The sequence below is a fragment of the Pelophylax lessonae genome, assembly GCF_965119305.1.
Source record: "Pelophylax lessonae genome assembly, chromosome: 4".
Taxonomy (NCBI): Eukaryota; Metazoa; Chordata; class Amphibia; order Anura; family Ranidae; genus Pelophylax; species Pelophylax lessonae.
In genome coordinates, this window is record NC_138771.1 from 93,606,315 (window position 1) to 93,632,541 (window position 26,227).

At 40.9% G+C, this 26,227-nt stretch overlaps 1 protein-coding gene across 3 annotated transcripts in view; it reads right to left on the reverse strand.

Annotated features, from left to right (window-relative positions):
* Positions 1-7,701: 7,701 nt before the first annotated feature.
* WDR72 (WD repeat domain 72) overlaps positions 7,702-26,227 on the reverse strand; it is a 456,172-nt gene continuing 437,646 nt past the window's right edge. For all 3 annotated transcript variants that reach the window (XM_082255122.1, XM_082255123.1, XM_082255121.1), the window contains exon 20: positions 7,702-7,992. In XM_082255122.1, coding sequence (XP_082111248.1) covers positions 7,937-7,992 — 56 coding nt within the window. In that variant the 3' untranslated portion in view covers positions 7,702-7,936. The remainder of the gene's footprint in view (positions 7,993-26,227) is intronic.

A 26,227-nucleotide genomic window follows, 5' to 3' on the forward strand; every position in this document is an offset into this window, starting at 1 on the left:
TGCCCATAAGTGCCACCTCATCAGTGCCCATCAGTGCAGCCTATCAGTGCCCATCAGTGCCGCCTCATCAGTGCACATCAGTGAAGGAGAACAATTTATTTATTTTCAAAATTTACTCACAGAAAATAAGAAAATAATAATAACTTTTTTTTTTCAAAATTTTCTTTTTTTTTTATAAGAAATAAAAAACCCAGAGGTGATTAAATACCACCAAAAGAAAGCTCAAAATATTTTTTGTGAAAAAAAAAAATGATAAAAATTTCATATGGGTACAGTGTTGTATGACCGCGCAATTGTCATTCAAAGTGTGAGAGCGCTGAAAGCTGAAAATTGGCCTGGGCAGGAAGGGGGTGAAAGTGTACTGTAGGCAAGTGGTTAAAAAAAAAAAACTATATTTTTTACTTTCTGCTATAAAACACACCCAATAAAAAAAATGTAAAAAATCAAATTCCTTCATCAATTTAGGCCAATATATATTCTGCTACATGCTTTTGGTAAAAAAAAAATCCCAATAAACGTATATTGATTGGTTTGCGCAAAAGTTATTGCAACTACAAAATGTATGGAATTGTTATTTTTTTACATTTTTTTTACTAGTAATGGCGACGATCAACAATTTGCAGAGGGACTGGGACATTGTGGCTGACAAATCTGACACTAAATTACCGTTTTTGGGACCAGTGACACCAATGCAGTGATCAGTGCTAAAGAAAAAAAAAATGGGCATTAGATTCTTGGTGTCTAAAAGCCCAGGGTAATCCTACAGATTTGGTGAAGCCAGTGCCTGACCCACCTTACATCCATCCAATGGTGGATTTTGAAGCAAGGTGCCCCTTTTAAGGTCAGAGGGAATGAACACACAGTGTCTAATGGAAGCAGTAATTTTTAGGTACACTATAATGCCTCGGACTATGTCCAGACAATGTAGAGAGGCTGCCTTTGGGTTTTTATGAGCAGGCCAGGACAATGTCCTCATTGAGATAGAATACTGAAACCCCCTGTGGAAGTAATTAGGATCTCAGGTGTAATACAACATTGTGAATTATGAGAAAAGGGCCACTCGAAATTATGTACCTGTACGTCGCTTCATGGGACCGCTAGCGGGGGCACCCATTCGCCACAGGTAGACAGAATGGCGGTCTGCCGCTGTTCTGTCATTAATGTACACAGGGATCATGTGTTCCTCCTATTTAGGAACACAGGTCTCTGTGTTCATGCAGCAAGTGCATCCCCCACACAGATAGAAAGCACCCCCTAGGGACACATTTAATCCTTTGATCACCCCTAGTGTTAACCCCTTCCCTGCCAGTGTCATTAGAACAATAACAGTGCATATTTTTAGCACTGATTACTGTAGTATTATCACTGGTCCCCCCAAAAGTGTCAAAAATGTCAGTTAGGGGTCTAATCTGTCTGCTGCAATGTCGCAATCACGCTAAAAATCGATGACCGCCGCCATTACTAGTAAAAAAAAAAAAAATATGATAGATGCAATAACTTTTGGGCAAACCAACCAATATATTCTTATTGGGATTTTGTTTTACCAAAAATATGTAGCAGAATACAAATTGGCCTAAAATTATGAAAAAACTTTGATTTTTACATTTTTTATTGGTAATGTTTTATAGCTGAAAGTAAAAAATATTGTTTTTTTTTCTGAATTGTCGCAATTTTTTTTATAGCGCAAAAAATAAAAATCGCACTGGTGATCAAATACCACCAAAAGAAAGCTCTATTTGTGGAAAAAAAAGGACATCAATTTTATTAGGGTACAGCATCGCACGACCGCATAATTGGCAGTTAAAATAACACAGTGCCGAATTGCAAAAAATGGCCTGGTCATTAAGGGGGTAAATCCTTCCGGTCCAGAAGTGGTTAAAGGAAGGCTAAGACCCAAACTAGACATGTCCAGTTAGTTTCATTCCGAATTAAAATTTGGACACATTTTTCATTATTCAGAATTTTGGATTTATCAGAATTTCTGAATTACAATAGTAATGAATTTAAATTAATCCAAAATAGCAAAGCAAAAATTTGGACGAAATTTGAATTGGAATAGTTTTCAAATCGAATTTGAGTAGTTTTCTAATTTGAATTATTTTCAAATTTGAATTGTTTTTTAATCCAAGTCGAATTTCTGAAGAGAATAAAATAAAAAAGGATAAAAGGGATAGAATAGAAAAGAATATAATAAAATAGAAAAGAATAAAAAATAAAAGAATAAAATAGAAAAGAATATAGTAAAACATAACAAAATAGAATATAACATAGAAGAACAGAATAAAATAGAATAAAAAAGGAATAGAATAGAATAAAAAATAGAATAGAATAAAATAAAAAGAGTTTAACCATCTTTTGAAATTGGAAATTTAAATAGAATACATTTGAACTTGAATACAATAGAAAAAAATGGAATAGAAAAGAATAGAATAGAAAAAATATAACATTATAAAATATAATAGAATAGAAAGAATGTAACCTTCTTCCAAAATTCAAATTTCAAATAGAATAAATTCAAATTTGAATAGAATAGAAAAGAATAGAATAGAATTTAAAAAAACAATAGAATAGAATGAAAATAACCATTTCCCAAAATTTGACTAGAATACATTCTAATTCGAATAGAATAGAATAAAGAATAAAAGCATAAAAAAGACTAAAATATAATAGAATAGAAAAAAAAAACAATAGAATAGAATAGAAAGTATATAACCATCTTCTGAAATTCAAATTTCGAAAATAATGAATTTGAATTAGAAAAGAATAGATTTGATAAAATAGAAAATAATATATTAGGATAGAAAAGAATAGAACAGAAAATAAAAGAATAGAATGAATAGAAAAAAACAGTAGAATTGAATAAAATAGAAAGAATATAACCATCTTCCAAAGTTTGAATTTCAAATAGAACAAATTAAATTTCAAATGGAATTCGAAATTAATTTGATTCAAATTTTCCGAATACAACCGAATTCGGAAAATTTGAATTGATTTGAATTTGAATAAACAAGCGACTTCCAAAACAACTTAAACAAATTAAATTAATTTACCTAAACAAATTTATGTAAATACCGAATCAAAATCAAATGTTTTTGTTCTGCACATGTCTAACCGAAGCCTGACCTTTTATATTGCTGAGAGACAGATTCTTGTTTGTAGGAAGACCAGAACACGAGGGACAAAGTAATCTCTGGGACGGAATTGACTATGCTCACACCAGGCAAAGTAAGATGTCTAGGTATGAAAATAAATCTTCCTGGAAATTGCTTGCCTTGCCTTTAGCAAGGTAGGAAGGACAGACTCGGAAACCCCTCTATCCTTTAGATACTAAGTTTCAACAGCCATGCTGTTAAAGCCAGAGACTATGAAGCAGGATGGAATAAAGGGCCTTGGTATAGCAGATCTGATCTGCTGGGGAAAAAACAGGGGCCAGCTGCAAGAAGTCTGAGTATGTCTGTATGCAAGGTACTTACTTCTCTTCCAATTCGGTGCTAAAAGAATCACTGTCTTCCTCTCTTGCTCTATTTTGTGGAGCAGGTGAGGTAAAATGCTCAGTGGAGGGAAGGCATAAAAATCTTGAACTGAGACCAGGGGATAAGTACAGTATCCATGGCCAGAGCCAGAGGATCCAGAGCTTTTGGATACAGAGGAAGTTTGTTGTTATATCTGAAGGCTAGGATGTCCACATCTGAAATCACCTATTTTTTCCCGATCAGACTGAGCACATCTGGATGAAGAGACCAATCCCCTTGATACAAATGGTAGTGGCTGAGATAATCTGCCTGCAAGTTGTCCACTCCTGTGATGTGTACTGCAGAAATCGCTGGGCAGTGAGTTTCTGTCAATTTTAGAATCTCCCATCTCCCTCAAGACCAGGCTCTTTTTCCCCTTTGATGATTAAAGCGGAGTTCCACCCAAAAGTGGAACTTCCGCTTTAAGGAGTCCTGACCCCCTGACATGCCACATTTGGCATGTCATTTTTTTTGGGGGGGAGCGGGTACCTAGTTTTGACAGGTACCCGCTCCCACTTCCGCTCGGACATTTGGCATGTCATTTTTTTGGGGGGGGAGCGGGTACCTAGTTTTGACAGGTACCCGCTCCCACTTCCGCTCGGAGCGCCGCGGCGCCCTGAACTGAAGTTCTCCTCTCCCCCTCCCTCCCTGCAATCTTCTGGGACACGTCAGAGGTCCCAGAAGATTGCCGGCCAATCAAGACGCGCAGCGCGACTCGCGCATGCGCAGTGGGTACCCGGCTGTGAAGCCGCAAACTGAATCCCCCTATGCATCTGTTGTAAAAGTGTTCCAATTATGGGGAAGGAAAGATTTTTCCACTGTTAGAGTTGAAGTGGTGACCCACCAGGACAAACATTTCCTGGTTTGGAAGGATAGTAGCGTGGGATAATTCAGGGAGAGAGCCTACATTTTCCATGATGGTAGAATGTATACCTGGATAACTTTTCAATGAAATTTGGCGAAGGATGCTGCCTTGAAGCAGGCCACCAATAGACAGAGTTGTATAAAGTACTCAAAACCCATACTTGAGTAAAAGTACAAGTGCTCGATCAAAAAGTGACTTGAGTAGAAGTAAAAGTGCTCGATCAAAATGTGACTTGAGTAGAAGTACTAAAGTATTCAACATTTTTTGTACTTAAGTATTGCAAGTAGTTTTTTTTTTAAATTTTGCTACTCAAGTACTGAAAGTAAAAGTACCAGTAGTTTTGAAAAAAAAATTGCTACTCAAGTACTGAAAGTAAAAGTACAAGTACTGTGTTATGCAGTTATTAAACAAAGAAGTCAAAAGTTTGAACATCATATTGTTTTTTATTATTTCAAATGCAGCTTTTATTTATACATACAGTAGCATTTATTTTCGTATGCGCTGATAATACACATGTTTTGAGCTTCATGATACCTGTCCTCTATTGTTCTGGCAGTGGTAATTTTTATAATAGTAACGAGTAACTATGCAGCACAAAAGAAAAAATATTGGAGTAGAAGTATTGAAATCATCAAAAAAATGTAGTGAAGTAAAAGTGGAAGTAGGAGAAAAAAATTCTACTCTAGGAAAGTACAGATACCGCCTTTCGGTACTTAAGTACAGTAGTGAAGTAGTTCTACTTAGTTACTATACATCTCTGCCAATAGACCCAGAACTCTCATGGCAAATCTCAGCGTGGGATTTTTTTTTTAACTTCCAGCTGTTGAGCATGAGCTCTTAGAGAGATACATTCCTTTTCTGGAAGAAAGACCTTAGCTTGAGATGCATTCAGGCTTAGACCCGAGTATTCTAGGTGCAAGGAGGGTTAAAGATCAAATTTTTTTAAGGTAATCACTAAGCCAAAGGCCTGAAGCAGCTCAATTGTCTTTTGCACATTTGCTAAAAAGTGTAAGGGAGATGAAATTCTTCAGGAGAAGGTTATTTAGATAGCCTGTCACCTGGATGCCCTAAGAAGGGAAATCAAGGGTGCAAAGATCTTTGGGAATACCCTGGGAGCAGAAGACAGGCCAAAAGGCAGTGCAAAAAACTGGAAGTGGTCATTTGCCACTGCAAAGTTTATGAATCACTCATGAGGTGGGTATATAGGAACATGCAGGTAAGCATCTTGGATGTCCATGAATGCCATGTGCCCCCCTTGTCTCACAGAGGCAATTACTGACCTTGCAGATTTCATATAAAACTTTGGAACATAAAGAAAATTGTAGAAGGATTTTAGGTCCAGGATAGGATGGCTAACTCTGTTAGGTTTTGGCACCATGAACAGGTATAAGTAGAATCCCTTAAGCCTGTCCTGTGGTGGTACTGGTACAATGACTCCATGTGACAAGAGGTGGTTTAGGTACTTTTGTAAATCTGACTGCTCAGTTTTTGATTGATTTGAAAATGAAATCGGTAAGGTGGAAGAGTGGTAGGGGTGGAAACTGTAACAGTGGTCCTCTCACTCTTAGAAATCAGGGTGCCCCTATCATTGTGTGGGATCTTGATGGCCTTTGTTGGTCATGCCTTGTGTTAAAAGGAAGGGCTGCACATAGGTTTTTAAGTTGAAGCCTGGTAAGTGTGTACATGCTCTGGGTTTAGAGAAGCTAGGAGCTTCTGAGGAAGGAGGTTTTGTCACCTTTTTCTGAGAAAGCAAACATCCCACTTGTGATTCCTTATAAATTAGTCAAATGGCTCCCCAAACAGATGTCCTCCTGGAAAGGGCATATCTGTGAATCGTCTTATGCAAACAAAAAGGGAGAGAAAAGAGTGCACACGCCATAGTATACCATGCATAAAACAGAGGGCTATAAAGGGGTATAAACTCTTGATAGGTGGTTTGGTGAGATGTTTCCAGGGTCAGTGCATGGGTAACCCAGCCTTGGCTACCATCCGGGGAACAAGTGGGCTGATGTTGGATGACACTGCTTGCAGGGATGGAGCCGCTGCTAGGACTAAAGTCTAGCGCCAAGAGCCTCCTGCTGTACCCCAACAACTAGGGATATCCTTCAGAGTGATCTTGCTTCTTTATCAACCTGTGTAGACAGTTTATGCTATCCAAGGCTTTAATCAGAGAACTATGCGCATATGAATGGAGATTAGAGCCATTCTGGATTTTTGTCTTATGAGGTGCTCTAGGGCATCTACACAGAAAAGAAGTCTAGAGGGCAACTGCTGTAAATGCTTTGCAAATATGAGACATTTATTTAAGACAGAGATAGCAAGGTCTACCATAGGACTAGCCCACTTTTTTTTTGCAAATTTTTTTTTCACTAGATAGAGTTCTTTTTTAGTTCCCAACAGGGTGTGACAAGATGGAGGAGAGTCAACCTGCACTATGCCACAGCTTTTGGGAAGAGAGGCAATGAGCTTTTTAACATTCACAAACATACTGCGTGAAGCTCCCTCTAAAATTTAGTGACAATGTGGGGGAAGAGTGGGCTGAATGAAAAAAAAAATAATTCCTACATCCACACAAATGCTTTTCCCCCACTGGGACATTGTATTCTGCCACTATTAGAATATGCTAATCAGTGGCTGATTGAGATAGGTTTTCGAACATTCTGCTTCAACAAGAGTCAATCAAATGATTGGCTTCTGTCAAGCATGGAAGCCCACTCACTGATCGCAATTCAGCCAGTCACTGCTGAACCAACTGAATTTCAACTCAGCTATGGAAAGCTTAACAGTTAGACCACATTCACACTGCAGCGGCACGACTTGTGTACGACTTCAGGGGCGACCTGTGAAGTCCTATGCACCGCGACTTCGGCGCGACTTGCACGGACTTCATATAATGAATGTCTATGCAAGTCGCCTGACAAGTCGCGGTCCGTCGCAGTCCATGCAGTGCTACAGGACCCGTTCTAATAGGAGCGACACAAGTCGCGCCGACTTAAAAAAAGGGTCCTGTACTACTTCGGGCGACCTCGGAGCGACTTGCATAGACATTCATTATATGAAGTCCGTGCAAGTCGCGCCAAAGTCGCGGTGCATGGGACTTCACAGGTCGCCCCCGAAGTCGTGCACAAGTCGTGCCACTGCAGTGTGAATGCGGTCTATTGTTTGCCCTAACAGTTCTCTACTATACATATTCAGCTAGTTAGATAGTAATCTACACAATGTTGTTGCATCTCATTTGCTGTGTTACTACACTGACAAACCTTTATGCATATTTATTTATGTAAATGTAGTGCTTTTTATTTTAATATGTGCATGTAAGCAATAATATTCAAACCCATTGCAGTAACCATTTACTTTATTACATTATTACAATATTATTTCAGTCTATTTTATATTGCTTTAAACAACCCTGATTTACATAATTGCTTGATAAAATGTGCTTATTATTAACAACATTGTAATAAGAGAATTATTTCCAAACCATTACAAATAATCAGCACATTTTTTCATGCACATTTACTTGTAATGGGTATAAATGGAGATCAAGAAGACACTATCTTCAACACACTTTACAGTAACACACTTTGGACATCCAGGGATTCTGTTTCATGTCATCTGCAAGGGAAACACACAAAAAAATAGATCAGAGAACTGTATTTTTTTTTATGCGAGAATGTCACTAATAGGAGGTGTTTAATGAAAGTTATTTACAGCTGAAAATTAATCCATTAACATTTTCTGCCCAGCTCCTTTGGTTTTCAGATTGAAGGTTGTGCCAACAGGGCCACCCGCAGCTTAAATTTCAGTTTGTCATGAAGTGGACAAAATTCACTCTGTATATGGTAAGTTTAATCACTTAAGCCCCGGAGGATTTGGCTGCTGAAAGACCAGGGGGTATTTTGCAATTCGGTACTGCGTGACTTTAATGACAATTGCGCGGTCGTGCGACGCTGTACCTAAACAAATTTGACGTCCTTTTTTTCCCACAAACAGAGCTTTCTTTTGGTGGTATTTGAGCACCTGTGCGATTTTTTGATCATGCGCTATAAACAAAAAAAGAGCGTCAATTTTGCAAAAATAACAATATTTTTCAAATTTTTTATATGAAATTCCCCCCAAAAAAATTTAAAAATCAAAATTTTTTAACATTTTCGGCCAATTTGTTTTATGCTACATATGTTTGGTAAACAAAATCGCAAAAAGCGTATTTTGATTGGTTTGCGCAAAAGTTATCGCGTTTACTAACAAAGGGAAAGATTTTTGTCATTTTTGTTGGTTTTTTTTAACACGTAATGGCGGCGATCTGCGATTTTTTTTGCGGTACTTTTGGGGCGGACAGATCGGACCCTTGACTGACATTTTTGACACTTTTGGGGTTACCAGTGACATTTCTACAGTAATCAGTGCTATACATATGCACTGTTACTGTAAAATTACACTGGCAGTGAAGGGGTTAACTTTATTTGAGAGGGAAGGGCTGTGTGTGTCCCTAGGGGTGTGATTCTAACTGTGATTGGCTGTGGCTTGAGCTGTAGGAACAATGATCAACGGTCCTACATAGTAGAACCGTATGATCATTGTTTCTACACAGGGGAGAATGACAGGCGGCTTGTTTACACTAGCCGCCTGCCTTTCTCCCTCTCCCCCGACGATCGCTGAGTGACCGGCGGACATCGGGTCCGCCGGTCACACGCGCAGTGGGGGTCCGTGACCGCGCGGGAGCGGGAGCGCACCGCCGGCGGCGCGCGCTCGCTCCCCAGAGCCTCACAGGCTAGTGACGTATATATACGTCACTCTGTCTGTGAGGGGCTGACCGCCGCAGTATATGTACTTGCGGCGGTCGGCAAGTGGTTAAATCAGCATCACATTTTTATTTGTTCCTATGTTTGCTATTGTATAAGCCATTATATGTTCTCACTTTGTAGAGGGTGTTAGAAGATATCAGTGCTGTATAAATCAAAATAATAATAATAAGTACTTTTATGAGGGAAAACAAACTCCATTTAATCAAGTCCCATACATAGTTAGCTTCGATATATGCATGAATTAACTGAAGTTTTTTTCTTGATACCTTATATTTATTTCTGTTTGAAGAATTAGGTAACACAGGCACCATTGACTAAAGGAACACTACTTACTGTTATTTTAGTCTAATTCTTTATTCATTTTAAACACTCAGTCTGGTTCGGGGGAAAACCACTATTTCAGTAAAAATGCTCAGAACACAGCTCCTTGAAATTATTCTCATCCCTATATGAAAAGTCCAGGGTAGCTCTGGTAACACAGGTGAAAACCTGGAGGGATCAGATGCCCAAGAAGGAATAGCCACCCCATGGAAACTGGAGTACTCTGGTAGAAATTGGAGAGTAGTCCCCAAAGTAGCTGTGTTTTTTAGTGAAGCTACATGCTGTTAGGCTCTGGCCTGCACTCCAGTTCGGACAGGGTGACTTGGCAGCAGATCAGCTTCTCAGCTACCTATGTCTCTTTAAGTGTGGCCTCGCTGAGCCCCCGAGGGAAGGGAACAGTAAAATGTAACTTAATTTAGCATGTCCAGGACCCCAGGGAATTGTGGGAAAAGGGGCTAAGGGGGCTTCCTCTGAGAGAAGAAAAAATTAAGTTCACTTCATCTGAGGTTCTATATATCCTTTATTACGTTGTCGCACTTTTGTGCACTCTTTTCAGTTCTGTTTTTGTGAGCTGGTGTGAAAACTGTGTGTTCAAAATGAGATCTTACTAATGCTTTATTCATGGACAAGGTTATTTCTCATACTTCTGTAACTATAGAAAATATTTTTCACAATAGAAGCTGTAGATTGGCATTGAAAACTGGTATTAAGTCCATGACCTATTGGGACATCCAATTTATTCTTTATCATTTATACCTCAAGGTTTAACGTCCCAGAACTGAACCTTGGCTTACATAACTTACAACCTTAGACCATGCAGAATAAGGATCATTAATCATAACTTTCTGCCAGTAGTCTTCAAACACGTTTTCTTTCCATTTGTAAACTGAGTTTAGATCTTATCTTCTCTTATTAGCTACCTCTGAGGAAACACATCAAAAGCTTTAGAAAAGTCCAAATATTCTACACCAACAGCTACTAGTTTTTCTACATTTTTTTTATTTCCTCATAAAAAAAAAAAATAGACTTGTTGGACAATGTCTTTTTTCTTTAAATCCATGCTGGCTATTACTTATGGCTTTGTTTTTTAGCAGATACACTTCTATGTGGTCCTTCACCAATCCCTCAAATATCTTCACTTACAGTAGAAGTCAAACTTACAGGTCTACATTTCCTAGGTGAAGATCATAGCTTGGAAATAACTCAACTCTTTGAGGACTCTTGGGTATAAACCATCTAGATAAGGTGCTTTATTCATGGTCATTTTGTTAAATTTTTTTAAAGGCTCGTTTTGTAAATCAGCACCACAAAGTTTTCCTTTTGTTTCACAGAACCAAGGAAGATATTAATAACTTTATTATTGGGAAGGGAGGCAAAGCTCTACTTGATAAAATTGGGATTTGATCCAGATAAGGGCAATTCACTGGAAAACATTCCTTATTAGAGAAGCACTCAAGAAAAGTATTATTTATTTACTGGGAAACTCAAACTACACGGATTGGAGAATCTCACCCCCAAATCTATTGAATCCTCGTCTAATTAGTAAAAGGAGGATTTTATTATTATTATTCAGGATTTATATAGTGCTAACAGTTTGCACAGCACTTTACAATCTAAAGGGAGACAGTTACAATCCAATAAAATACAAGAGGGTTAAAGCCCTGCTTTTAAGAGTTTACAATCTAATAGAGTGGAGCAAGTGGTACAAAAAGGTTGTACCTGTGTGGGGAATGAGCTGATAGCAGCGATAAAAGTTTAGTTAGTTGGAGGCGTGATAGGCTTCTTGAAGAGATTGATTTTCCGAGATTGCCAAAAGGTGGCCAGAGTAGGAGATAACCAGACAGCTTAAAGCGGAGTTCCACCCAGTGCACATTTTTTTTTAAAAAAATACCCCCGGGACAGTCAGGGCTAGTACATTCCACAATGGCTAGCCTCTGATCTGTCCCGGGTTGCACTTACCTTTTAGGAGAAATACTTACCTTGAAAAAGTATTCTCCAGCGCTGCCATCTCAGGTGTGGGCAGCTTGAAGCCAGCGTGATCCTCTTCGGCGTCCTCTTCCTTCTTCTTCGGTCCCACGATGCACTGCACCGGCCCCGACGTCACTTCCGGTGTGCGCGCGGCATGCCCAGAAGCTGTTTAGAAGGGAATGATACGCGCGCGCAGGAACTGACGTCGGGGCCGGTGCAGGCGCAATGATTCCTGGGAGCGAAGACGTTCAGCTCCCAGGAATCATTGCAAAAGCCAGGAAGTGACGACGGGCCGCGGCCGCCGAGGGGAGGAAGAAGGAAGTAAGGTAAGTATATTTTCTCTACAAGGTAAGTAAAAATTATCCATTTGTTTTTCAGGTGACCCGGAGCAAGAAGATGGAGGTAAGTATAAAATTAGGGTGGAACTCCACTTTAAGGTAGAGAGTTACAGAGGATGGGAAAGGTTCTGAAAAAGTCCTGAAAATGAGCATGGAAGGGAGACTAGACAGCTTGAGGGCAGGAGGTCTTGAGAGAAGCAGAGAGGGTGGTTTGGGTGATATTGGGAGACAAGATTGGTGATGTACCTGGGGGCAGAAATGTGGATGGTTTGTATGTTTTTGATAGTACTTTGAATTCAATTAATTGGGCAATCGGAAGCCAATGGAGGGATTGGCAGAGAGTGGTTGGTTAGGCAAAGTCAACAGCAGTATTCATTATATACTGGATAAGGAATAGACTTTGGAGAGGTAGGCCTATGTAAAGGGAGTTGCAATAGCCAAAGCGAGAGATAACGCACTAGATGACATTCACTCACTGACCAGAGCTCAATGAGTAAGGAGCTCTCCTAGTGATGTCGTAAAGAGTTATTTGGGCCTCTTTAGTAGTTCTCAAGGTAGACAGATTGACCATTGTCAGTAAGCTTGTTTCTGCTAGCAGAGCAGAGTTCATGAAATGTGTTCCTTCTTAGTGATTTACCAACATTGCAGTGTCTTAGATAACATAGATAAAAGTATTGGCTTCAGATATACTTCATGAAATTCAATGTATTGATAATTATAGCTTTGATGCCATTGCAGCTGTATTTATTATATATACATTTTTTATACCAGTTTTATTTATTAGTACTTGAACTGTTCATATTCCAAAGGTAGCTAGATACAGTAACCCATAGCAACCAGTCAGTATTCATTTTGTACTGACTTCTGCAGAATTAATTCCAATTAGCTGCTATGGGTTGTTGGACTTGAGAATACATTTCTTTTCTTTTATTATTAAATTTGGCTGTTGGTGTCTGTTAGTAGGTATGAGAAAAATGATCAGTAAGCAGTTTTACCTACATCAATTTTTGGACACACTGTAGAAGGCTGATTGTTTTGAGTCTAATCCAACTGAAATAGCAATAATCATCAAACAAAAATGTGCTCTGTTTTGTTCTATATGATTGTATAGGAAAACTTTTTTTTTTTACACAAATATGTCATACTTGCTTTTAAAACAGAGCAGTCCTGATCCTTGTCTGCTCGGGTCTCACACCGGCGCTCCTGGCTCCCCCTCCCCCCACCAAGTGCCCACATAGGAAGCCGCTTGGTATAGGGGTACTCGTGCATGCTCCACCCCCAACTCCTTCCTCACAGGTTGTGATTGACAGCAGCAGCAGCCAATGGCTTCCAATGCTGTGTCTGGGCCAATGAAAAGAGAAAGCCGAGAGAGCCTCTGCTCTCGTGCACATTGCTGGATCGAGATCGGGCTCAGGTAAGTATTTAGGGGGGGCTGGAGATGGGCGGAGCTGCTTGTAGAAGGTTTTTTTACCCTAATGCACAGAATGCATTAGGGTAAACAATCTTCTGGCTTCACAACCACTTTACATACAATCAGAAGTAATGCTACTTTTTCCTTTTAATGGTAATCACATTTGTTTAGGTAATTTAACAATTCCTCCTTCACATGACTGGGTATTCTTCGTAAACACAGCTTCACTTTGAAAGTAAACATGTTTTACTCCTTATGTGAAGCAAAATCAGTACTCTAAGTCCCTCATAAGAACCAGTCTTTATTAGATGTATTTCTTTATCCAATATTGTAAAAATATATGTTTTTTTTTTTATTTTTGATATGGTTATAATAACCCTTCTTGGGCTATTATTTGCTATCTGTGTCCCATTGGGAAAATCTACCTTAATTTCCATTCCTGTAAATTATTATTATTATTATACAGGATTTATATAGCGCCAACAGTTTGCGCAGCGCTGTACAACATGAAGACAAACAGTACAGTTACACTCAGGGCTGCTGTTAGAAATCACGGGGCCCCGTACAGACTACCTGGCAGGGCCCCCCCCCAAGAAAATATTAAATATATATTTAGCTGAAATTACAACAAAATCACTATTATCAGACACAAATATAACATAACTCGCATAATTCCTGCTAAATCTAAAAAAAAAAACTATGTTAAATAAAAAAGATGATGAGAAAAATATACAGGCTGAGCAGTTGGAGCTCAGTGATCAGAGAGACAGAGAGAGAGAGAAACAAAGTTACAATTTACAAATAAACTCCTGAGCAGAGATAAGTGCTGGGAGGGGGGCCCACACAAGGGAGGGGGATTAGTGAGGGACAACTGTCTCTTTCTCAACAGATAAAAGATGATAGCAGGGAGAGGGACAGATGAGATTCAGGTGCTGGAGGAAGATTTCTGTATTTGTTGTCCATCACTAATCCCCCTCTCTGTGTGGGCCCCCCTGTGTGCTCGGGCCCCCTACAAGAGGGCTGATGGTCCCCCCCTATCAGCGGCCCTGGTTACAATACAAATGAATACAGGAGGAATCAGAGGGCCCTGAATGAAGAGGAAGTGAGAGAACATTTCTTAAAAATATAGAAAATACCCTTCATTTTCCATATTGTCTTAATTTTCCTATTTCCATAGGGTCGGAGTGGCCCTATTTAACACCTGATATTAGAAGCTTATAATGTAACTTTTTATTTTGCTTAGTTATACTCATTCTGGTCCTGGGGATGATGAGGAGTGTCGAAGACCCGTGGCTTGGTGACATTGTCCCCCTAGGGGTTCTAAGTCGGGGTAGTTCAACGCCTCTCTTCTCCTCCCTTCATCAGAATAAACTTTGTTAACCTTTACATGCATGATGCCTAAGCACTTGTACAAAGCTTAAGCCCCGTACACACGTACCGATTGTCGGCCGTAAATATTCGGCCGACGACCGATCCGCCGATTGTAGGCTTGTTAGTATGATGCTTCCGACAGCCGACAGCGCACTTTCGGCCGAAAATAATCTGTCATGTAGACATTAAAATTTTTGTTGGCCAACACCAGAACGGCCGATTGTTCGCCAGTCAGTACAGAATTCTGCCGACAATCAGCAGATTTGCAAGACTGGGCATGCTCAGAGAAGAAAAAACACAGGGAAAGTTAACCATTACATGACATCACTTCTGCAGTCGGCGGACAAAATTCTTGTGCAGTCTTTTGCACTTTTCAGCGGGCAGGACAGCCCTGGACAAAAGACGGCCGATCGTTCGGCCGACGATCGGTACGTGTGTACGGGGCTTTATACTATTGTTTGAACACTGTATCATCCACTTTTTGATAATGTTCTACCTTGTTGTGGTTATTTTTCTATATCACATTCTGTTACTGTGATTTTCTGTTTTTCATCTGTATTTGAAACTCAATAAAAAAATTTATTGCTTGAAAAAAAAAGAAAATACCCTTAATTTGTCATGGGAACAAGTGTCACCTCTGGAAGATTTCACCTTTATTTTGATACCAGTGGGTACTAAAAATTTTGGATTTTCCCTTCACTTTTAAGGCAGATAACAATTGTCACCAGGACAAATAGAGGGATGAAGTTACCTAATAGAGACACAGACAGCAATAGAAGCCTGATAGGGGTTCTAACTCTTTACTACTCTTCCCAAAATTAATGAGATACATTTGTGGCTTTAGATAACCTCTATCAATGGGTAATACGTGAAGAGAGGGTAAGAGCTAAAGTTCAAATGTGGAAGGTAAATGTGCATACACAACAAGAAGACACCGCAACCATACATATCCCACACAATGCTGGAAATTTAGACTCTTCCACAGTGGATCATTTTGTTAACATTTTAACTTGCTTTGCGAGGCATAAAGATGAGATGGTTTCTGTGGGTAACACATAAACTTTTCTTTTTCTTCAAATGTATACTGTATAAATAGGCTTCACTGTTTAAAATCTATTCCAGTGTAGTCAGTAGAAATATTCAGTTACACAGAATAAAAAAACGAAGGTGTCGTCCCTGTTGCCAAAAACACAGGAACTGCAGAATAGGCAAATACCCTTCAAGAAAGCCACCTACACAATGTGTGCAATAAAGCAGAAAACTTATATTGGGTTGAATTTTTAGGATGGCTTTGCAGGTCCCAGTTTTAATGGATCTGAATGTGTTCAGATCAGATCAACTCTGGGTAAAGTGTTAGCCAAACATATTTAAAGCAGCGCCTACATGAGAAGGGACACACTTAGATATGCAAGAATGCATCAAATTAATTTCTCCTGTAACCCTTTTAAAAATGCACATCTGCAGTAAACTGCCCAAGCCAATTCTGAGACTTCTCATATACATGTAAAAATCAGCATTATCTTTTTTTACTAGAAAAGTACTTAGAACCCCCCAAACATTATATATTTTCTGAAAGCAAATGCCCTGGGAGGAAAGGCTTCTAGGAGAGTTTGCCAAATTTCCTGTGTGCATGAGGCCTAAATCTAGATTATAATGCAGCGATCAAAGATTTCTTCTAAGATTATTCTTTACTGTTATGCTACAGTGAACATTTTGCATTACATAATTTCATAGTTTGTTGCGTTTTTGTTTTTTGGTGCAAATTGATTTATTTATTTCAGGTACTTATATAGCACACACATTATTTTGACACATATTTATTAATTTTCTGGTAGCAGCTTTTTCACAGATCAGCGCACCCTTTTTCATTTTACACTTATATAGCACCATCAATTTATGCAGCGCTTTACATATACATTGTACATTCATATCAGTCCCTACCTGCAAGGAGCTTACAATCTAAGGTCCCTAACTTCTATTCATACATACACATAGGGCCAATTTAGACAGAAACCAATTAACCTACCAGCATGTATTTGGAATGTGGGAGGAAACCGGAGTGCCCACGCAGGCACAGGGAGAACATGCAAACTCCAGGCAGGTAACGTCGTGGTTGGGATTTGAACCAGTAACCCTTTTGCTGCGAGGTGAAAGTGCTAATCACTACACCACTGTGCCACTTCAGAGATTTAATTTCTTTCTGAATAAAATGTGTAGCCAAATTGGTATTGTTATATATATATATATATATATACATCGATTTGTGCAGCTGAGCCAGCCTGCCGCAGTATATCTGCAGCGGACAGTCATCAAAAAGTTAAGGGGGTTAGCCCCCGTTCACACTGGGGCGACCTGTCAGGCAACTTGGTCACCTGACAGGTTGCCGTAGGTTGCTCGCCGTAGAGAAGCTATGGACCCATTCTAATAGGAGCGACACAAGTCGCTCCGACTTAGAAAAAGGGTCCAGAGCTTCTTTGGGGCGACCCGGAGCGACCTGCATAGACTTCAATGTTATGAAGTCCGTGCCGGCCGCTCCGAGGTCGCGGTGCGAGCAGCGCGCCGCGACCTATGAGGTCGCCCCGGCAAGTCGGATCGCCCCAGTGTGAACGAGGCCATAAAAATTTTCAAGGCTGAAGTGGTTAAATAAGCCCTTTGCATGGTGTTGCTCCATACTTAAAGGGTAACTCCATTTTCGTGGGGAAAAGAAAATAGCAAATAAAGAGAAAACAATATAGCGTATACAATTGCGACACAAATCATATTGTAATTGAATGTTATTAAAAATTACCTTTCCTTTTCAATCTGCGGCTCTTGTAATTTTCTGAAAATGCAAAGCAATATGGCTAACTGAAGCGGTTCTGTACACAGAATGTATACTGACCACCCCCTAAAAACATAATTTCCTGCTTGTGTGATTGGCTCACCAATTTTCCCAGAAGTCTGCCTAATGCCTCGTACATACGTTCAGATAATCGTATGAAAATAATCGCTTTCGACTTGATCGCACAATAATCTGATCGTTAGTACACAGCTTTTGACAGCAGATCAGGACAGTTCCTCCAACAAAATCCAAAGGGACAAACACTAAAACTTATGTCGCACGATAGCCTAACGAACGACAATCGTTTAATCAGTACAGTGTGCGTCCGCTAAAAATCGATCAACAAGGACCGCACATGATCAGAAACACTAAATTAGCACGGAAAAAGCCTGGCTGCCATTGTGTTTGTTTTGCAACATCTAATACGTAGCTAAGCAACCGGGAAGCTTTTCGTGAATTGTACAAAAAAAATCCTACGTTTATATGCATTGTTGAATTTGATACTAGTATCATGCAACAAAATGCGAACGATAAGTTGTCCGATTATCTGAATGTGTGTATGAGGCATAAGATACAAGTCCGATTTCAGACATCCCCTGCGACAAAACTGTCAATTTTGGTGAGATACCCCCAATAGGAACACATCTAAAGGGATGCAGGCCCAGCAGCTTCCCTCATTAGAGCCCTGCAGCTGCCACAGCTGATTGATAATAATGAAACCACACCCATTGGACCCACTCAGCACAGGAGAACAGAGGATATATGAAATAATGATTTCTTAAAGTGGAGTTCCACCCTAAAATTTAACTTCGGTCGATCTTGCTCCGGGTCACCTGAAAAACAAATGGATAATCGCAATTTTTTATTTTTTTTACTTACCTTGTTTTAGAAGATAATATACTTACCTTACTTCCTCTTCCTCCCTCGGCGGCCACGGCCCGTCGTCACTTCCTGGCTTGCAATGATTCCTGGGAGCTGAACGTCATCGCTCCCAGGAATCAATGCGCCTGCACCGGCCCCGACGTCAGTTCCGGTGCAGGCGCCGTCATACCTTGCTAAAAAGCTTTTGGGCATGCCCAGAAGCTGTGCAGGGATGACGCTGCAGCCCCGGAAGTGACGGTGGGGCCGGTGCAGTGCATCGTGGGACCGAAGAGGACGGAAGAGGACACAGAAGAGGATCGCGCTGGCTTCAGCTGCCCACACCTGAGATGGCAGCGCTGGATAATACATTTTCAAGGTAAGTATTTCTTCTAAAAGGTAAGTGCAACCCGGGACAGTTCAGAGGCTATCCATTGTGGAATGCACTAGCCCTGACTGTCCCGGGGGTATTTTTATGTATTTTTTTTTTTGTTTTAGGTGGAATAACAAAAGTTAAGAATCTGCAACAACGTTTGTTAAAATCCTTGTAATGTACAGAGATCACCCAGAGGGGAATGTTTTTTTCTCAACAAAGTGGAGTTATTCTTTAAACCACAGATTACATGTAGAGCTTTTCGGTTGCCTATTTATTAAGGTCAACTGTGGCCACACTTCAGCAGCACAATAAAAATGGGAGATGAAAATTTCATATGGCGCGCCGTGTTTGTTTGCATTCCTTGTGCCTTAAAGCATCTTGATATCACAGACTTAAGTGTGCAATTACCTGATCAAACCTGATTTGCCCTGTGCCCTATTGGAAGTGTGTTAATTTCTTATCACAGAATTTCATCCACACGCCAGTCAATAAATAATTCATGTTCCTGGCTCTTTGTTGTGAGTCCCTGTACTGCACACAGAGCGTTGGGGCTGACAGCTGTGTCAGGACAAGCACCAAAGATCTGACATGACAAGTGACTAACAAGTTTCTTTCACTCCATAGTAAGGGAAAACAATGACCCAAGGTACAAAAACCAAAATCCTGCAACAAAAAATGATACGGTTTCTTTCTCTACACCTAGTATTGTGCGTCTTCTCTGAGCCCATTCCCATCCCGTAACCTCTGGTCATTTTTCTGCTGCCCACCCCCTTTATTCTCCTCACTAGCTTGGCCATTTACGCTTGTCCACGGATCAATATGAACAATTCTTGAAGAAATACGATGTCACTATGGCAACCAAGCCACAAATTCTCAGTGGAAGGCAGTGAGACCAGTTGAGAATTCTCCTGAGGTTTCCAGAGTTATAAGGAACAGTGTTTTAAAATTCAGGGATGGACACACAGGGAAGCCAGAGCAATTCATTGTTTACTGCCAATATAATGATACCATATTTGAAGAATCCTATTCTCAATCTGGATCCCTGTCATCAGTTTTGTTCAAGCTTGAGTGTGCCTCATATATCTTCTGTAAGTGGGAATGCCGTGTATGTTGTAGATCGGCTGCTGCTGTTTCATTCTACCTTAGAAGAAGCAATCCATTCCTAACAATAATACACAATTATTAGGATGTGATCGTAATCTAAAGGTGATGGAGATATTGCTAAATAGAAACGGATCAGATCAGCTTTAAGGTTTTGTATGTAGTGCAATATTTATATTGCTGTTTTATACCGGCTACCAAAACTGTTGCAGATGCAAACGATGTTTATGTGTACGCTTCAGGTATAGAGCGTTTCTTGAATGCTATATTTCAGATAGTGATAAGCTGTTATCTAGTTTACTAGGAGCATAGATCCAAATAGGAAGATAACCTTGATATATAGAAAATATTTGAAAGACCATTACAAGTGTTAAAAGACAGGCCATAGTGCTTGTCATAGGAATGTTTTTACTGGGTTCCTTAACCACTTCTGGACCGGAAGGATTTGCCCCCTAAAAGAGGAGTTCCACCCAAATGTGGAATTTCCACTCATTTGCTTCCTCCCCCCCTCCGGTGCTACATTTGGCACCTTTCAGGGGGAAGGGGGAAACGGGTACCTGTTTTTGACAGATACCCTTCCCCACTTCCGGGAACGGTGCGGCGGCAAAGTGAGAACCCCTCCTCCTAACCTCCGTCACTGAGCTAATCCAAATACGCAGCGCAAGGCTTCACTGCCGGGTTCTCTGACCGGCAATGGCGGCGGGAGCACCTGACAGCTGATGGAGACATCGGCTGCGGTGCCGACATTGCTGAACTCCAAGACAGGTAAGTGTCCTAATATTAAAATTTTTGGATGGGGGGGGGGGCGAACTCCGCTTTAATGACCAGGCCATTTTTTGCGATTCGGCATTGCATTATTTTAATGGAAAATTGCACGGTCGTGCGATGCTGTACCAAAATAAAATAGATGTCCTTTTTTCCCATGAATAGAGCTTTCTTTTGTTGGTATTTTATCACCTGTGCAATTTTAGTTTTTTTGCGCTATAAACCAAAAAATAGCGACAATTCTGAAAAAATAAAAAAGCAATATTTTTCACATTCTGCTATATAACACATTCCAAAAAAAAAATGTCAAAATCTAAATGTTTCATCTTTTTAGGCCAATTTGTATTCTGCTACATATTTTTGGTATTTTTGGTAAAAAAAAAAATCCCAATAAGCGTACTTTGATTGGTTTGCGCAAAAGTTATCACGTCTTCAAACTAGGGGAAAGATTTATGTCATTTTTATAATTTATTTTTTTTTTTTAACTAGTAATGGTGGTGATCTGCAACATTGCAACAGACAGATCGGACCCCTAACTGACATTTTGTACACTTTTGTGTACACTTCAGTGCTAAAAATATTCACTGGTACTGTAATAATGACATTGGCAGGGAAGGGGTTAACCTAGGGGTGATCAAAGAGTTAAGTGTGAGCCTAGGGGAGTGCTTACTAACTGTGGGGGGAGGGACTTGTGAAATGACCATAGAGATCTGTGATCCTATATAGAAGGATCATAGGCGCTCTTTGATCATTTCAGAAAGAAGTACGATCAGCTGTGTTTACAACAGCTGACCGTCCTTCTGTGTCAGCACGGAGTGATCGTGGGTGCCCGGCGGAAATTGTGAAATTGTGTCCGCCAGCCCCTTGCATGCCCGCTGCCTAGTGGGGCGGAAGTGTGGCGCCGAAGGCGCGCACTGGCCCCCCCAGCACAACGCGCGCGACCGACGTAGAGCAACATCGTTACGCGCAGTCGAGCCAGCCTGCCGCAGTAAAACTGCAATATAGCGTATGCATTTGCGACACAAATAATAATGTAATTGAATGTTATTAAAACATACCTTTCCTTTTCAGTCTGCAGCTGTTGTAATTTTCTGAAAATGCAATGCAATATGGCTACCTGGAGCTGTTCTGTAGACAGAATGTGTATTGACCACACCCCAGAAACATCATTTCCTGCTTAGGTGATTGGCTCACCAATTTTCCCAGAAGTCTGCCTAAGTCAGATTTCTGGCATCCCCTGCAACAAAAATGTCATTTTTGGTGAGATACTCCCAATAGGAATACGTCTAAAGGGATGAAGGCCCAGCAGATCTCCTCATTAGAGCACTGCAGCTGTCACAGCTGATAGATAATTATGAAACCAATCCCATTAGACCCACTCAGCACAGAGGAACAAACATGGATTTCTTCAGAAAAACAAAAGGTAGGAATCTGCAACAAAGTTTGTTAAAATTAGGGAAATGCTTCATGTTCGAGTCGAACCTAAGTTCAACTCGAACACAGCCCGTTCGCCGAATGGCGAACAAATGGGCTTCTTCGCGGGAACTTCGAGTTCCAGCATCCATAATGCACTGCGCACTGGCAGTGCATTATGCGATTGGCCAAAGCATGGACTCTGCCTTTTGGCCAATCAAATGATCTGTGCCATGATTGACCAAAGGCAGGTACCTTTAGCCAATCATGGCTCAGGGGCGGCTGTTAAACTCACTACACTCTCCCTGAAGGAATTCCACCCGAGGGCCAAGGCATTCGAACCCACAACCTCTCAATTGCAAGCAACTTCTAGAGATAGAAGTTAGTTTGTTAGGCAGGGAGAGTGTGTTCAGCCTAAGCAAGCTTGACGGTGGTGTAGGTGGTAGAATACCAGGCTTGCAATTATGGGTTCTAAACCCTTGGTCCACAGGTGATTTATAAGTTAAATTCCTTCTGGGATAATATAGTGAGTTTAACAGATAGTGTAGTATAGTTAATGATTAGTGTTGAGCGAACACGGACTGTATTATTCGTGTTCGTACCGAATAATTGGATTTTTTGTACCCGAACACGGACACGGACACTTTACTGTATGTTCGGGTAAAAATCCGTGTTCGGTCGTTTTATTTCTGGGTTTTGCATGCTTTGGCGCTCTTTTCATGGCGGGCTTTCAACAGCCAATCAACAATCGTTTAACTGGTGTGCCTTAAGCCATCCCAGCCATGCCTGCAAATGTCTCAGTAGCTGTGATTGGCCGTCTGAAGCATGTGACCAAGTCTTTATAAGTTCGAGGCAGCCGCAGCGGCGTCATTATGCTGCTTAGATTCAGGGACAGAGCACACATCAACGTGCTGGCTGCTGATTAGGGAAAGATAGGCAGGAAAAAACCATTTGTGTCCGGATAGAATTGAGGGACAGGTCGGAGTGTTTAGGCAGGGCGAGTTGTAGGCATTTTAGGGATAGAGTCTGCTGAATTATATAGGGTCAGTGTCTTCTACAAACTACAATCGATATTGCTGTGTGGGGGGTGGGGTCTGCACTCAATCCTGATCTACGATCTCTTCTCAATCCTGTTAGGGACAGAGTCTGCTGAATTTTAGGGAAACTGTGTTCTACAAACTACAATCGATATTGCTGTGTGGTGTGGGATTGGAGATAGGCAGGTGTCAGTGATCCACATCCATTTTTCTGTGTGTGAGCTGCAGTGAACACAATCTTTTTGGGCTGCAGTGAACACAATCTTTTTGGGCTGCAGTGAACACAATCTTTTTGGGCTGCAGTGAACACAATCTTTTTGGGCTGCAGTGAACACAATCTTTTTGGGGTGCAGTGAACAAAATCTTTTTGGGGTGCAGTGAACACAATCCTTTTTGGTGTGCAGTGAACACAATCTTTGTGGGGTGCAGTGAACAAAATCCTTTGTGGGGTGCAGTGAACACAATCTTTTTGGGGTGCAGTGAACAAAATCCTTTTTGGGGTGCAGTGAACAACATCCTTTTTGGGGTGCAGTGAACACAATCTTTTTGGGGTGCAGTGAACAAAATCCTTTGTGGGGTGCAGTGAACACAATCTTTTTGGGGTGCAGTGAACACAATCTTTTTGGGGTGGAGTGAACAACATCCTTTTTGGGGTGCAGTGAACAAAATCCTTTTTGGGGTGCAGTGAACAAAATCATTTTTGGGGTGCAGTGAACACAATCTTTTTGGGGTGCAGTGAACACAATCTTTGTGGGGTGCAGTGAACACAATCTTTTTGGGGTGGAGTGAACAACATCCTTTTTGGGGTGCAGTGAACAACATCCTTTTTGGGGTGCAGTGAACACAATCTTTTTGGGGTGCAGTGAACACAATCTTTGTGGGGTACAGTGAACAGAATCTTTGTGGGGTGCAGTGAACACAATCTTTGGGGGGTACAGTGAACACAATCTTTGTGAGGTGCAGTGAACACAATCTTTGTGGGGTGCAGTGAACACAATCATTGTGGGGTGCAGTGAACTCAATCTTTGTGGGGTACAGTGAACACAATCTCATACTGAAGGTTTGAGGGTGCTGCCTGTTCCATACTCCCCCTACTCCTCATCTAGCCTTTTAGGGGTACAAACAATAGTAATTGGGGCCTAGTGTGGTTGTGTACGTGTGATATACATACACTTTTTTGGGATCATATTTTCTATTCCGCTATTTAATCAAAAACCTCTGGGGATCAGTTAAATTGGGGGATAGTCTGTGTTGGTACGTGTGAGAGAGATCCACCTTTCCAAGTTGTTGGGGTTCATCTCATACTTCTGAAGGTTTGAGGGTGCTGCCTGTTCCATACTCCCCCTACTCCTAGCCTTTTAGGGGTACAAACAATAGTAATTGGGGCCTAGTGTGGTTGTGTACGTGTGATATACATACACTTTTTTGGGATCATATTTTCTATTCCGCTATTTAATCAAAAACCTTTGGGGATCAGTTAAATTGGGGGATAGTCTGTGTTGGTACGTGTGAGAGAGATCCACCTTTCCAAGTTGTTGGGGTTCATCTCATACTTCTGAAGGTTTGAGGGTGCTGCCTGTTCCATACTCCCCCTACTCCTAGCCTTTTAGGGGTACAAACAATAGTAATTGGGGCCTAGTGTGGTTGTGTACGTGTGATATACATACACTTTTTTTGGATCATATTTTCTATTCCGCTATTTAATCAAAAACCTTTGGGGATCAGTTAAATTGGGGGATAGTCTGTGTTGGTACGTGTGAGAGAGATCCACCTTTCCAAGTTGTTGGGGTTCATCTCATACTTCTGAAGGTTTGAGGGTGCTGCCTGTTCCATACTCCCCCTACTCCTAGCCTTTTAGGGGTACAAACAATAGTAATTGGGGCCTAGTGTGGTTGTGTACGTGTGATATACATACACTTTTTTGGGATCATATTTTCTATTCCGCTATTTAATCAAAAACCTTTGGGGATCAGTTAAATTGGGGGATAGTCTGTGTTGGTACGTGTGAGAGAGATCCACCTTTCCAAGTTGTTGGGGTTCATCTCATACTTCTGAAGGTTTGAGGGTGCTGCCTGTTCCATACTCCCCCTACTCCTCATCTAGCCTTTTAGGGGTACAAACAATAGTAATTGGGGCCCAGTGTGGTTGTGTACGTGTGATATACATACACTTTTTTGGGATCATATTTTCTATTCCGCTATTTAATCAAAAACCTTTGGGGATCAGTTAAATTGGGGGATAGTCTGTGTCGGTACGTGTGAGAGAGATCCACCTTTCCAAGTTGTTGGGGTTCATCTCATACTTCTGAAGGTTTGAGGGTGCTGCCTGTTCCATACCCCCCCTACTCCTCATCTAGCCTTTTAGGGGTACAAACAATAGTAATTGGGGCCTAGTGTGGTTGTGTACGTGCGAGATACATACACTTTTTTTGATCATATTTCCTACTCCGCTATTCAATAAAAACCTTTGAGGATCAATTGAATTGCGGGATAGTCTGTGTCGGTACGTGTGAGAGAGATCCACCTTTCCAAGCTGTTGGGGTTCATCTCATACTTCTGAAGGTTTGAGGGTGCTGCCTGTTCCATACTCCCCCTACTCCTAGCCTTTTAGGGGTACAAACAATAGTAATTGGGGCCTAGTGTGGTTGTGTACGTGTGATATACATACACTTTTTTGGGATCATATTTTCTATTCCGCTATTTAATCAAAAACCTTTGGGGATCAGTTAAATTGGGGGATAGTCTGTGTTGGTACGTGTGAGAGAGATCCACCTTTCCAAGTTGTTGGGGTTCATCTCATACTTCTGAAGGTTTGAGGGTGCTGCCTGTTCCATACCCCCCCTACTCCTCATCTAGCCTTTTAGGGGTACAAACAATAGTAATTGGGGCCTAGTGTGGTTGTGTACGTGCGAGATACATACACTTTTTTTGATCATATTTCCTATTCCGCTATTCAATAAAAACCTTTGAGGATCAATTGAATTGCGGGATAGTCTGTGTCGGTACGTGTGAGAGAGATCCACCTTTCCAAGTTGTTGGGGTTCATCTCATACTTCTGAAGGTTTGAGGGTGCTGCCTGTTCCATACTCCCCCTACTCCTCATCTAGCCTTTTAGGGGTACAAACAATAGTAATTGGGGCCTAGTGTGGTTGTGTACGTGTGATATACATACACTTTTTTTGGATCATATTTTCTATTCCGCTATTTAATCAAAAACCTTTGGGGATCAGTTAAATTGGGGGATAGTCTGTGTTGGTACGTGTGAG